We start from the raw sequence: 15578 nt of genomic DNA, 5'->3' as shown, positions 1-15578 counted from the left end.
ATCCATAAAAAAACGAATGGAAAATTGCTTTTCGTTGCAAGTATAAACATTACGAATATTTAGTAATGCCTTTCGGTTTGGCCAACGCTTTAGCAACGTTCCAAAGCTTTATTAATATAGCGTTTGGGAAATTAATTAATAGCAATTGCATCGTATATTTAAACGATATTTTTATTTTTTCGAAAATATAAAAAAAGTACCGCGAAATAGTAAAAACGGTATTAAAACGATTTAAACGGTTTAAATTTTACGTTAGCCCGGTTAAATGCAAATTCGAAACGGATAGTATCGATTTTTTAAAATTTAGGATAACCAAATTCGGGGTCGAAATTTTGCTGGATAAAGTTATTGCAATTTTAAAGTAAAGGATACCGGAAAGCGTTAAAAATATCCAAATATTTTTGGGCTTTACGGGGTATTATCGGAAATTCGTAAAAGGTTACGCGAAAATTACTATGCTTTTAACGGATTTTTTTAGCAAAAATACTGTATTTTATTTGGGAAATATTGCGAAAAAGGCTTTTTGCAAATTAAAGCTGCTATTTACGAAAATTCCGGTATTAGTGCATTTCGACCTTTCGAAACCGTTGTGCGTGCGGACCGACGCTTTGGCTTTTGCGATAAGGGCGGTATTATTGCAATTGCAAAACGGCCGGTAGCATTCGGTAATTTACATGTTAAAAAAGCTGCAATAAAAAAAGTTACGCTATACAATTTTTAATTTAAAATTATTGGCGATCGTAAAAGCTTTCGAAAAGTAACGGTATTATTTAGCTTATTTACAAAAAATTATTAAAATAATTACTAACCATTTAAACCATACTTATATTTTAATAAAGGAAAAAGTAATAAAGCGCTAAGCAAAATGGTTTAAAAATTTAGCAAAGTACGATTTTATAATTAAATGGAAGCCAGGATATTAAAACCCCGCAAATGGTTTATTAAAACGTTTTTAAAATATACCCGTAAACGGGGAAGCCGATAAGGCAAAAAAGGAATTTTAAAGCAATTTGCTGGCCAAATTTCGAAAAGTAGCTTACGTAAGGACAATTATTATTAAAAAAAATATTAAAACGATATTAAAGCGCATTTTTGAAGCACAAGCAAAAAACGATTTCGTTTAAAGCGGTATTTGGAAAAGCAAGCCTAACGTTTAGGGGATTAACAACGGTTTGTTTAAGCATAAAAAGAAAATTTGGGTCCCGAATTTAGCGCCGTTGCAACGGGCAATGTTTTAAAAACAATACGATAGCCCAACGAAAAGTTACAAAAGCATAACCAAAATTTTAAAAAAGTTTAAACGGCAGTTTAAATGGCCGGGTATGGCTAAAAACGTACGCAAATACGTACGAACGTATTAAATATGCTAGCAAACGAAATTAAAAATACAAGCACTTTACGGATTGCTAGCATTTTTGCCCGTACCAAACCGCCCGGGACAAAAGCTATCGATGGATTTTATTGGAAAATTTTTAACGTTAGTAAATAAAGCCGGCAAAAAGCGCAACGCAATATTGGTAATAATCGATCGATTTATTAAATATAGCTTTTTTATCCCAACGTTTACGAAATTAACCAATAAAAAATTGGGAAGCTTTTTATTTGCATACGTTTAAAAGTTATTGGAAACGCCCGAAAAGATTGTATTAAACCGGGATAAATTATTTACAAACGGGTTTTGGATAACCTTTGCCGGACATTTAAAGGTTAACAAAAAGCTATCGATAGCATATTACTTTTAAACCGACGGGCAAACGGAACGGACGAACCAAGCAATAAAGCATTATTTCCGGTACTTTTGCTGCGAAAGGCAAAACGATTAGGCGTTATTATTGCATTTGGCAGCGTAAATGCACAATACGAACGTGCATTTAAGGTTGCAAAAAACCCCGGCGTTTTTGTTAATAGGGTTTTATTTATAAAGGCTTTATAATTTTTGGGTAATTAGGAAAAGATTTTCGGCAACGGTTAAAGTTAAAGCGGGGGCTTTGGAAGCAATTAAAAAGCAAGCCAAAAAATTGTTAAAAAAAGCGAATAATATATATAAAAAGTATTATAATAAAGGCAAAACCCCGGTACCTTTCGGGGTAAGCAATTGGGTATTGCTAAGTACGGCGAACATTAAAATAAAAAGGCCGTCGAAAAAGCTATTGGATAAATGGTTAGGACCTTTTTAGGTTTTAAAAATGGTTGGGTTAGCCGGTTTAGCGTTCCGGTTAAGGCTTTTAGTAAGTTATTGGATATACGACGTATTCCCGGCAAATTTGTTGCGGGCGTTTAAAAAAAGGCCCGGCGAAAAACCAAAAAATAAGGAATTAAAAATCGAAAAAAAGGAAAAGGATCGTTTCGAAATAAAAGCTTTGTTGAAATATAAAAAGCTTTTGCGAAAACGAAAATACCTGGTTAAATGAATAGGTTACAACGAATCGGAAAATTCGTAAATTTTAAAAAAGGATATTACGAAAGAAATTGTTTAAACGTATAAAGCAAGCTTATTGTAAACAAGCTTATAAGATAAGGAAAATACCAAACCCTAACGGGTAAATATCCGGAAAAAACGGGGGTATTATAAAAAAAAATGATAAAAACCAAAAAAATGGTTTAAAAAAATGTTTTAAACGTGCCGAACCGGCTAGCCACCGGGGAAAAACGTAAAAAAATTTGTAAGCGGTTTGTAATAACCGTAAAATATTGTGCTTTATAAACAAAAAGTTAAATAAAAACGGTATAGTACGGGGAACGCCCTAAATTAATAATGCAATATATTTAAATTCCGAAAAATATGCAAAGTGTAATATATTTTGGAAAGCCCGTAAAGGGCATGCTTGGCGCGATACGCTAAAGCAATTACCGCATTTTAAACGTACGTTGTAATAAAAAATACCATTGTTTGCCCGAAAAAAAAGTGGAAAAATTTCCGGATAGCATAACGGACGGGCTTAAGCGTTCGGGTAGCGGTAAATGCATGTTAACGGTATTTAAACCTATTAAGGGGGCGAAAAAAAAGCATTTTAAAATTATTTATTAAAGCATTAAAGCTTAATTGGTAAATATGGATACCGGGATTTCGCAATGCTGTAAGGGCAATATAACGAAAGGAAATTGTAATTTTAATTGTAATAAATTAACGAAAAAAATTTAAAATTAACCACTTTTCGAAAAAGGGATACCAATAATTAATTAAAAAAATATATAAAAAAAATCGATTAAATGCCGTATTTAAAAAAACCAAAACTTTCGGAAATTACGTTTTTTTTGCTAGCGCTATAATTATTGCCGCTAAAATTGTTAGCGCCGAAAGCGGCATTTCCCGGCGCTAATACGAACGCCGCACTTTTACGGGAAGCCGCGCGGTTATAAGCTTGGGTATCCAAATGCGCCGCAATCGTAGCAAAGCTAGCGGCAATGCTACCAAAAAAACAACCATACTTTTTTCGAAACGCTTAAAAAACGCTTTTATTTCGTTAAAAAAATTACTAATATTAGTTAAAGCTTAAATTTACCTTTTCGTTTAAACGGCAATAGCGTAAAGCTATTGGAAAATGTTTTAAATAATTTCCAATATCGTAACGTTGGCAATTTTGCGTTGGATGCGCTTTTGGATAACGGTTTAACGTTTATAACGCGCAAATTGTTTGGCCGATATGGTATGGAAGGATTTGGCTTTTTGGATAGTTTTGCAAGCGCGAAATTGGGTTTTAATAAGCTTTTCGAAAAGTTCCGGTATTGTTTTGGGCAACCGCTTATGGACGGTATTTAAAATTTTGTAAAAGTTTTAGGCTATTTCCCAAAACCATTCGGAAAATTTAACGCAAATTTTGTTACCAACCACGTTTTTGTAATAAATACATTTGGAAAACCCCGTACAATTATCGAAGCATATCGGTATACAAAGGTTAACGGCATAGTTTTAATATGCTTAACAATTAAAATAGCGGTTACAAAATACCGTACGTTCCGTATAATTGTTTTTAAAAAAGGGCAAATAAATAAGGTTCCAATTATTGCTTTATTGGAAATTAATAACTTTTTGCAACGGGAACGCATTGCAAATATTTATATAAAGCAAAAAAAAGGCAATGTCCGTTTCGGGGGCAAATTTATTAAAATCGAAAGCGTTGCGGCGGCGTTTATTGCGCGCTTTACGCTTTTTTTTGGCGAAAGTTTTTTTACCGCGGCGGTTAAAACCCGCCGGGGGGTTACCGGCAAAACGTTTGCGAAAGCTTTAAAAAGTTGCAAGCGCAAAAAGGCCCGATGGACCCGCGATATTTAAAGGGCTTACCGTAAGGTTACCGGCAAAGCGATCGTTAAGGATTTAAAGGATTAAAAAATTTTGGCGAAACCGAATTCGAATTCGATTAAATTACAATAGCTAGGAAAAATACCAAAAGGTCGCTAAAAAGGGCCAGCGGGCCGGCTGGAACCGAAAAACCCAAAGCGGACATTTAAAGGAATATTACTTTTTTTACGTAATTGGGTACAAAGGATAACATTTGTAGCTACCGGTTAGGTTTAAGTATTTAAAAGGAACGGTTAAATACTAACTATTTACGGTTACGATTGTTAAAGTTGTTAAAATGGTTATTAAGTGCACAAAAAGGAAAAAAAAAGGGCTTGTAACTTTAAACGGGAAAAAAAGCTTTTTATATACCGGTACGGACTTACTTTTCCAAATGCTACAAAATTTTACAACCGGTTTTTTTAAACGTTGCCGGGCATTGGGGCGGCTTAGCGGGATACCGTAAGCTACCGGCTACTTACGGGGTTGCACGCGCGGTACAAACGGCTTAAAACAAACCGTATCGGAAAAGGGTAATATGTTAAAAGCACGGGCAAAACCGCCCGGCAAAAAGCGGAAAGCGTTAAATGCACGGGCAAAACCGCCCGGTAAAAAAAAAAAGGGGGCGCTAATAGCTAGCCGGGCACGGACCCCCCGGAAATATGCCGGCAAATTACCGGTATTGCGGCCAAAGCATAATAGCGAAACTAAAAAATAAAATAAAGTTTAAATTGCACGAAAGCGTTTAAAGCGCGAAAAATTTAAAAAACCGACCCCGGGTGCCCAAAAGGGCACGAAAAAAAAGAAAGTTAAAAAAAAACAATTTTTGTTGGCGATAGCACCTTTGGTAAGAGATTTACGGAGGTTTAACAAAGGAAACACCGCATCCGGCCCGTGACCCGGTAACCACCCGCCTCTGCACCGATTAACCCCTAACACCAAGTTACCTTGTAAATCCCTTTAGTTGTTAAGTTACGTGCTACTGCTTAGTACTCCTTTAGTGCCTTACTTTAAAAGCAGAGGCTTAATTGCAACATTAACAAACCGAAATTTAACAATTTGCCGAAAATAATAAAGCTAAAAAACGTTTAACAATTTTATTTCGAACGTTTCAAATGCTATAAAAAACTTTTAAACAATTAAAAAAATTGGTTATTTAAATTAGCATTATTAAAACCCGCTTTTTTACAAGCCTTACAACCCGATTTTTTTTTAAAAAGCTTTAAAAAGCTATAGCGGGCATAAATACAATTTAATTAAAGCCCGGTAAAAAATTAAGCAATTAAAAAGCCAATTAAAGGCATTACAGCTTCGTAAAAGGAAAAAGGTAGCTGCGGATTCCAACGAGGCTTTTATGGATATACATCGGGTTGCAGCGAAAAGGGGGGAGGTTTTGGAAAAGGGAAATAATGCATTTAAAAGCCCGGACGAATTTAATTAGGAATTAATTTCGTTTTGCATCGAAGCTGCTTAAATAAAGGTAAAAATTTGCAGTTAAATGCAATAAGTTGGGTGGTAATCGGACTTATAAAGTGTCCGAACAGGGGGGGTGGTCGAACAGGGGGTGCATTAACTTACCTCGCTCGACGCTTACGCGCTCCTTACGCGCCCGTTATAACTTCCAAAAAGAAGTCCGGATTTAAAAGGCTTGCTTCGCCTCTTTTGGCGGTGGCGGGCGATTGTTAGGGGTCGATCGGTGCAAAGGCGGGTAATTACCAAGTCACGGGCCGGATGCGGTGTTTCCTTTGTTAAGCCTCCGTAAATTTCCTACCAAAGGTGCTATTTCCAACAAAAATTTTTTTTTTTTAACCTTCCCTTTTTTCGTGCCCTTTCGGGCACGCGGGGTCGGTTTTATAAATCTTCCGCGCTCCATGCGCTTTCGTGCAATTTAAGCTTTACCTTATTTTTTAACTTTGCCGTTATGCTTTGGCCGCAACACCGGCAACTCGCCGGCACGTTCCCGGAAGGGTCCGCGCCTGGCTGGCTGCTAGCGCCCTTTTCCCCCTTTTTTGCCGGGCGGTTTTGCCCGTGCTCCTAACAGCGATTTGCACCGTTGCAAAGCCCGTTGCTTGTAAGTATCTTTTTCCGTGTTCCCCGCGGCCTCGCGCTAACCTTCCTTAGTGTTCGTTGCGGCGCGGCGAGCTGCACGACCTGAAAAAAAAAAAAAACATTTGTTAAAAAATATAAACCGAATTTACGGGACAAAAAAATAAAAAGCTTAACGGGTAAATACCTTGAAAAAACGGGGGTAACAAAGGATAAAAGTAATAAAAACCCGAAAGAATAGCCCAAAAAAAAATGTTTTAAACGGACCAAACCGGTTAATTACCGGGAAAAAACGGGAAAGATTTGTAAACGGCTTTAAAAGTTATATAATATCGTGCTTTATAAATAAAAGGTTAAATAAAAACGGTATAATATAAGGAACGCCTTAAATTGTTAAATGCAACACTGTTACAGTTAAGCCTTTGCTCCTAAAGTAAGGCACTGGAGGAGTGCTAAGCAGTAGCACGTAACTTAACAATTAAAGGGATTTACAAAGTAACTTGGGTGCGGCTTAAATGCTTGCTCCAAAGGGTACTTGGAAGCTAACTTAAATTAATTAATGCCAATGCATTTATTAAAAATTACTTAAAATAATAAAAAACCCTTCCTTTTTATACTTTAATACTTACTTTTTTAAGGGCCGTAAATTAATTAACTTACCAAACCGTTTTTGTAAGCCTTTTTAAACTTCCTTTAAATTAATGGTTTACCTTTTTTATTTTTTTAATTTATTAATCCCAAATGGTTACGTAACCTTTTACCCTTTATAAAGGTTTTCGTCCCGTACTACCCTTTCTTTTTAAATAAAAGTAATTATTGGTTGTAATATTAAATCCTTTTTTTAATAGCCAAACCTTTTTAACCACGTATTATTATCCTTTTTGCCTTTTTGTTAATCGTAAATACTTTTTTTTTTATTATTTAACCGTTCCTTTTTTTTAATAAAATGTTCGGGCGAATTTAAAAACGTCCGGTTCGAAAAACCATTTAATAATACGCTTTGTTATTTACCGTTTTTAACTTTTTAATTTTAATACTTTTTTGCTTTGCTTATAAAGCCGTTGGTTTTTTTTTATTAAATATTTTTGGAAAATTCCTTTCGTTATGCTAAATGCGTTTGTTTGGAACGTGCTTGGTACAACGTTTTAAAGGTTTTTTTTAACCAATTGCGCAAAATTGTTAAGCAATATTTTAATTTAAACGCCGAATTTGCTATTGCAAAGCAATTTTGCCGTTAAGCCGAAAAGTTAATACGTGCTAAAAGCAACCGGGTTTAGCATTTGCGTATTTAAAAAAACCTATAATTCGAAAAAATAATGCGCGCTATCCGCCGAAAAATTAATAGCGTTAAGAAGCTAAAACGGGTAAAGCGGGAAGAAAAAGCGCAAGTTATTGCCAAGGCGGCAATTAGCCCTTTTTTTTTGCTTTAACCCGATTTTTTTCCTTTATTTTTTAATTGGGCAGCGTTAAAGGTTAATCCTAACCTTAACCCGCTAGCCCTTTTTTAACCGGATAAGTTGTAATTTTTTTAACACTTCCTTTTGGTTGTATGGCGCAATAGTAACGCGTTCGCTTTCGTAGCGGAAGGTTTTGGGTTTAACTTCCGGTGCAACCTTTAATTGTTGCATGGAACGTTTCCGTTGGAAACGTTCCTTGCAGCAATTGTACCCTTTTTTTGCTTAAGTCCTTTTGTTAACTTTTGGTTAGCAAAGGTTTGGTGTTAACCCTAACCTGCTTGCCATTTTTTAAGTTAATAAGTTATAGCTTTTTCCAATAATTCCTTTAGTCGTATAGCGCAATAATAACGCGTTCGTTCTTGTAACGGGAAATCCTGGGTTTAACTTTCGGTGCAACTTTAACAGCTAACCAGGCAGTTTATGCCTGGTTATTTACTAACCTTTTTTTTTGCTTAAGCTTGCTAACCTATCCCGTAAATATATTGTTGGTTTTCCTTTTTCCCTTGCCTTCCAAATTCCTTTAAATTTAAAGCATTTTACAAGCTCCAAAGCTACTGCTAACTTTTTCCCAAACGATACCTTTGCAAAGCCTTTTAGCAATTCCTAAAATTTGTTGCGTTTTTTTATATATTGTGCTTATCCCTTTACCCTTCCCATTTAACAAAGTATTGCTTTTTGCGGTAACGCGTTCGCTTGTTAAAAATAGCTTTAACCTTTTACTTTTAATTGGGGTTAACTTTTATTAACTTAATATTTTTAAAGCCCGAAAGCGCTGGCTTTAGCAAAAAAACGTAAAAAACCGGGTAAATGCGCATGGTTAATGGTAGCTAAAATTCGTAATTAATTAAAAAAATAATACGAATAACCCGAAAAGGTCCCCATTTTTTTTATCCAGCTTATCGCTTGGCCTTTTTGTTTTAATGTTAGCGCGTAAAAGGTAAGCGTTATCCTTTTCCTTAAAAATCGGTTTTTTAATCCTTTTTTTGTTAGCTTGCTTTGCTATTTGGTAACGCAAATTTTCCAACTTATTTTGGAAGTTTTGGTGCAATTTAATAAATTTCGTTATTTAAATTTCCGTTGCTAAAGCTTTAAATCCGGCTTTAAGCTCGTTGTACGTTATAAAGGTATATTTATAATTAGCGTAAAACGGCGTTTTTTTTATGCTTTTATGCGCAAAATTATTGTAAGCGAATTGGGCAATTGGTAATAATTAAATTTAATTATTTTGTTTGTAAGTAACATAATAACGCAAATATTGCTTTATCGTTTTATTGGTTCGTTTTGTTTATCCGTCCGTTTAGGGGTAATACGCTATTAACAAAGCGTATTTTGCTCCGAAAAATGCCGTAAGTGTTGGAACCTACCTGTTAAGCGCATGCACAGGCTTTGGAGGATCGCTATGCATAAATTCGGGATTTGTGCACCGGCTATCCAAAGCTCCTTTGTACCTATATAAAGAGGTCGGATCCATCCTTTTCTTTTAAGAAAATTCCTTCCTTTTTAAACCTAAATAACAACACTTTAACCTAATTACCTTTTAATAATTATCAAACCTTAGTTTTACGCCGTTTGGAGCTCCACGAGCATAGGACTCCACCCTAAAGTCCTTTTTACAGTAAGCGTTTTTTAAAATTTGCTTGTAAATAGCTTGTTTCGGTTCGTAATTAATTTTTGTAGCATTCCGTAATTTGTTATTACGTGCCGAAAAAAAGCGTAAGTTAAAATTGGCGCATTGTTGCTTTTTTTGTAAAGTAAATATAAGGTATATTTTGTAAGCTTATCCATTATTACCAATATGCTATTATATTGTATTTTCGTTAAAAGCTTTTTGGATTTAAAAAGCTTAACAACAAAATCCATAATAATTTTTTACTATGCCTTTTTTAGCGCTGGCAATAATTAAAGCAATTCGTAAAGGAAATGCTTGCTAAGCTTATTTTTAGCGCATATTTAGCAATTTTTTATTGCTTTTAGCATTGTTGCCCGAATTTTTGTAAACCCGTAATGCTACCGGAACTTTTTTTATATTTTGGTAATTTTTAAATGGCTATAAGCTAATAGCTTATGGATTTCCAAAATCCTTTTTAAAATTTAACTTTGCTTTTTGGTTATCGAAATTATTATTTGCTAAGCTAAAACCAACGCTTTTCCTGGCCTATAAGCCAAAAACGTTTTGGTTTTTTTTGGAATAATAACTTTATAATTGCTTTATTTGCTTAAAACGTTTGCCTTTCCGTTTTCCAATCCTTTTCGGTACAAAATTTGGAAATCGTAATTTTAAAGGTACTAGCTCCAACGGATTTAACGCTTATTAAAATTTTGGCTCGTAATAAAATGTGCCAAATTTTTATAATTGGTATATATCGTTACTTGGTGGTTTGTTTTACACAAATATACCTTTTACTTTTCCAAAGCTTTAATAATAACGAAAACCTTTTTATTATGGATTTGGTAATTTAATTTAAATTTTTTAAATTTTTGTAAAAAAAAAGCGCAAAAATGCAACCTTTTTTTTTTATTTCGTTAATTTAATTATCCTTTAATTGCGTAATCCAACGCGTTAATTTTAACTTCGAACGGTTTGTTCGGGTTTGGGATAACCAATATTGGTTCCCGTAAAATAACGTTTTTAAATTGCTCGAAAGCCGCTTGTTTTCGTATCCTTTAATGGAATTAAATATCGTTTTTGGTAAAATTTGTAAATAACGTAACGCTGCCGTTAAACCTTTGCATAAACCGTCGATAAAAGTTAAAAAATCCCAAAAACGCCCGTACTTTTCGTACGTTAATAAGCGCTGGCCAATTAGCCATTTTTTATACTTTGGTTAAATCCATTTTAACCTTTTTTAACGTAATAACGAACCCGAAAAAAACCATTTCCTGGGCATGCCATACGCATTTATCCGGGTTAATTAAAAGCTTTGCATTTTGTAACTTTTGCAACATTTAATGCATATATTGCTTGTGCTTTTCCAACGTTTTTAAATATATTAAAATATGGTTTAAATACGTTAAAGCAAAAATATCGAAATGCTTTCGAAATACGTAATTAATTATCCATTGGAAAATAGCTAGCGCATTAATAAGTTCGAAAGTTATAACCAACAATTCGTACACGCTAAACCGTATCCGGAAAGCGGTTATCCATTTTTGTTCTTTTTTAATTTAAAACAATTTATATGCTTTTCGAAAATTCAAAACCGTAAAATATTTGGCTTTACCGAATTTATTGCGTAATTTATCGATAAAAAGCAAAAAATACCAATTTTTTATCGTAACCTCGTTTAATAATTGGTAATTAATGCATATTCGTTCCTTTCCGTTTTTTTTAAGCACAAATAAAATTTCGTATTCCATTAAAAATGTTAAAAATGTAAGAAGGACTTTGGGGTAAAGTCCTATGCTTGTGGAGTTTTAAACGGCGTAAAATTAAGGTTTGATAATTATTAAAAGGTAATTAAATTAAAATGTTGTTATTTAAGTTTTAGGAAAAAGGAATTTTTTTAAAAGAAAAGGACGGATCCAACCTTTTTATATAAATATAAAGGAGCTTTGGATGGCCGGTACATAAATCCCGGATTTGTGCATGGCGATTTTCCAAAGCCTATGCATGCGTTTAATAAGTAAGTTCCAATACCAATTATTTTTTTTTTTTGGTAACGCATGCATGGTAAAAAGGAAAAAAAAAATTTGCGGTTCGAATGCGCAATAATAAATAATTTGCTAAATCGGCGATTTGGGTAGCATGTAAAAAGAAAATGCTTGTTCGGATTGTTTTGCCGGATGCATATTGTTATTAAATAATAAACGTGGATAAAGGTTTGGGGGATTATGTAAATTTTAATTCCAAAGTTCCGGGATTAATAAATTAAAGGTTATAAACGTTTGGGATTATTGTAAATTAAATAGGAAGTTTTTATAATGTTTGGGAATGGATGCGTTAAAAGCAAAAGTGGAGGCTAACGGATAAAAGGCGGTAAGCTTTTATTTGGCCCGTTAATCGTCGATCCAATTATTTTAATCTTTTTTTTTACAACCCCGTTTTTTAAACCAATTTAATTGGTTACGTGCGTTCCGGAATCGTTATTTGCAATTCGTGCGCTTGCCGTATTGTTATTTTTTATTTTTTTTATTTAATTTTGTGCTTTATACCTTTTTAATAGCATTATAAACTTTCCGTTTGGTTTAAACGCTTAGGATTTGTTCGACCACGTTTTGGAAAGCGCTATTTCGTTGGAAAAAGCTTAAAATTAGCAATCGGTTGCTTGGGTCGTTCCAAAAATAAAGCTTTACAATTTACCTTTAAATTATGCCTTTTCCCGTTAAAAAGTTTAACGAGCTTTTTTCGTTTCCGGTATTACAATTTGTGCTTAAAAGCTTGCCCGCGCCCGTTTCGGCCGTTCCAACCGCTTTTATTGGTTGCAAAAAAAAGCGTGCCGTTTCCCGCAATGGCCGTAATAGTTTTAATATTTGTAAGCGCGGTAAAAAAGGTGCTAATTAAGCAACGATTTGCTTTAGTTGCTTTAATTCCGTGCTTTACGGCAAGTTTAGCGTTAAAAAGGATATGGCTTGGCTTTGTATTAAAAAATTGGGCTCTAATAGCAAGCGTTGCTGGCGTTATGCTTTTGGTTATTTGTGCAAGCTTATATAAAAAGCTTTTTTTTTCGTTTCCAGGTTTTTTGCGTTAATAATTGCTAATTTTCCGTTTGCTTATCGTGCTATTATAAAGTTTTTTGTTAAAGCGCTTAGCAACGAGCTTTATAATGCGGTATATTGTTTTTATCCTATATATCCTGTGCTTTATAAATTTGCTAACGTTATTTTTCCGATCGTAAATATTTTAAAAATGGCGTACCATTACCAAGCAACTTTTTAAGCTTAATGCTAAACAAACCGATTCGAATGCCGATTTTGCAATTATAATTCCGGGTTAGCGATACGAAACGGGGCGTTTGGCCGCGCTTTGTTTTTTTAAGGTTGCGTTTTTCGAAGTTTCGGGCGAAAGTTTTTCCGTTTAAAACGATAATGCAAATAAGGATAATAAAAATTATAATAGCAATAATAATTAGCTTTATTTTATAGCGCTTATAAAGTTTAAGGATTCCGTTGCTATGCTTGCAATTGCTATTAAAAAGCAAAAAAGGCAGGAAAAGAAAGGGAAAGGAGTTTTTGTTGTTAAAAGCAAGGTTATTGCTTTTGGTTTGGGTAATATTAGTAATATTTAAACGTAAAAGTTTAAAAATCGTTTTTTTTTGCTTTTTTTATAATGGTTTCGTTATAAAATAAGTATATTAATTTTGCGCTTTTGTTAATTTATGGTTTGGTGCTTGTTGCGCGTTGGTTTGGGGTTTTTTTGCTTTTTTTTTTATTAAAACCATTACATAACCATCGCCGTAAAAATTTTAATATGCCAATTTTTATTTCCAAATTTTCCTTTTATATTTTGGTGCGATTAATTTAACCTTCGATCCGGATCGAAATCGTATTAGTGCTTATTAGCTTTTCCAATGCCCGGTTTAACTGCTCCTTTGTTATCGCATTTGCTAAATTGTTTGTCCCGGCAATTTAACGGATTTCGTTGATTTTTTTATTTTTATAGGATTTTCGGAACGTTATTAAATTAATTATAAGTTTTTTTTTTGCTATTGTGCTTAATTAAACAAAGCATTAATAAAGCAAAAAGTTATTAATGCAAAGGATAAGTTTGGGTTGGATAAAATTTAACCGTTTAAAAATCGTTAAATAAGCTTTTTTTATAACGTAACCGGAATCGAACCCAAAAATTATGCCGTAAATTTTATTGGTTAGCACATTTTTTGTAATTTTTTTGCATTTAACCGAAATTTAATGCAAAATGTTACCGCGCAATTAAAAACTGGTTTAGTGCTCGTTTAATTTTTCGTTGCTTATTACAAAAATAAACCCGATTTGCGAAAACATATCGTTGTTGTTTGCGAAAGATCCATTTACGAAAATGTAAAGGTTTGCGCTTTCGAAATCGATAAAAACGTTATTTAAGCTTTTGTTAGCGTTTTTAATTTGCTAACCAATCCTTTTATTAAGCTTATCGATATTTTTTTATATCGGGTTTGTTTTTTGTACGGTTAAGGCGTAATTAAAAGCTATTTCGGGCTGGCATATAAAGCTAATGTACGCTTTACAAGCTTTTTAAAATACAAATTGTTGCTTGTAGCTTTTTAAATTAGCGTTTACAAGCTTTAGTTTTTTGCTTTGGTTTTTTTGCTTTAATTTAATTCGGCCTTTTTTAACCATAATTTTTTTACCGTTAAAATTGCTTTGTTTCCTTTTCGTAAGTATCGAGCGTGGTTTTGCTTTAAACCCCGCTTTTTAAAGCGCTTTTTTTTCGAAATCCATAAATGCTTGGTTTTTTAAATTTAACGTATTGTTTATTTATATCCTTACCATTCCAAAGCTTATATTGCGTTTCGTAATGAAAAAATACGGATCGTAATACGACGATTTGCAATTTAGCCGCTTTTTGTAATGCTTTTAATACGTAACGTATTAATGCAATTTTAATTTCGTTAAGCCGTATAAAAGTTTAACGATTTAAAACAAAGTGCTAAAAAGGAAACGTGGGCGTAATTTTTTGGGTAAGCGCAGCAAAACGGTCCTTTCGAAATTGGTTGCGTTTTAAATGTACGTTTGGGTAATATTCCGGGTTATTAATAAAATGTTTTGGTTTTAAAAGCTTAGTGCGAACGCAAAAATTAACCGTTAATTGCAATGTATAATTGTAAAAGCTTGCGTTAGGATAATTTTTTTTTCGTTGTTATTAATACTTTAAATTACGCATTTCGTTTTTTCGTAAAAAGCTTTCGGTATCCTTTTTATTTTTTTAACGAAACGTGCTTTAAAAATTTTAGCGCTTGGGAATTGGTTTTTACGGATTGCTACAATTACTTCGGCGTTAAATAAAAACGTTATTTTGTTCCAATTGGCTTTTTAAAACAAAGGTTTTGGAATTTTAATTAAGCTTTTTGTTTTGTACTTAATCGATAAACGCATAGCCTTTGCCTTTTTTAATAATAAGTACATTTTATTATGCAATTTAATTTCCAATCGCTTTTTTAGTTTTGGGGGTTTATTGCTTTTTGTATTTGGCGTTGGCGGTTTTGGTTAATTTCGTAATTGTACCGGTATTTTGTTTTTCGGTAAGCGTTCGCGTTGTTTTGGCTGTACCGGTTTGGGGTAAACAAATGGTTTTGGATTTTCGATTTGTTGCTTTTTTAGCTTATTGTTTGGTTGTTTTTTAATTTAATAATAAAGCTTAATAAAAGTGCTTTTAAACGTTATTAAGCCGTTAACGGTTTTAATCGTAACGTTGTTGTTTGTTACCGTTGCTATTTTGTGCGGGCCCGTCCATCCTTTTTTTTCCAAAATATTAAAACTTTTGTTCCAAAAGCAAAAAAGCTTGGTTTAACGGTATTAATGTTAAAGTTATTCCGGGTATTAACGGCGTTTGTAACCTTTTTTTTAGCAATTGCTTTTTAAAGCTTTACTATAGCTTTTTTAATTGTTTGCGCGCGTTTGGTTATGGTTGGTAACGGTAGTAATTTATGGTTTATTTGTAGCATGGTTCCAAAAACGAATAGCGTTGGAACCAAACCGTTCGGTTCCGCGGTATTATTAATTGCTTTTACAATTTTTTAAAGCTATAATTTTGGCGCAAAATTGGGGCATTCGGTTTTTATAATCGAATGCGCTTTGCGTAATATATTATGCGCTCGTTTAATTTTTTTAATGGCGTAATGGGCTTTAACGGGAATTTGCTT

The 15578-nt window shown here is 33.5% G+C and overlaps 1 protein-coding gene and 1 non-coding gene across 2 annotated transcripts; both read left to right on the top strand.

Annotated features, from left to right (window-relative positions):
* Nucleotides 1-3072: 3072 nt before the first annotated feature.
* On the top strand, nucleotides 3073-4273 carry GGTG_07137 (hypothetical protein; the record flags this gene model as incomplete). Its single annotated transcript, XM_009224961.1, has 4 exons — nucleotides 3073-3077; nucleotides 3493-3752; nucleotides 3936-3950; nucleotides 4077-4273. 4 exons carry the CDS (start codon nucleotides 3073-3075, stop codon nucleotides 4271-4273), a joined length of 477 nt encoding a protein of 158 aa, XP_009223225.1.
* A 3595-nt stretch (nucleotides 4274-7868) lies between these two features.
* Nucleotides 7869-7940, top strand: GGTG_20141. Its single transcript has one exon. It is a non-coding gene; the product is annotated as a tRNA-Arg (tRNA).
* The last annotated feature ends 7638 nt before the right edge of the window (nucleotides 7941-15578 follow it).

This window comes from Gaeumannomyces tritici (assembly GCF_000145635.1).
Source record: "Gaeumannomyces tritici R3-111a-1 unplaced genomic scaffold supercont2.3, whole genome shotgun sequence".
Classification (NCBI taxonomy): Eukaryota; Fungi; Ascomycota; class Sordariomycetes; order Magnaporthales; family Magnaporthaceae; genus Gaeumannomyces; species Gaeumannomyces tritici.
Note: the sequence above shows the minus strand (reverse complement) of the source record. Positions and strands in the feature narration are given on the sequence as shown.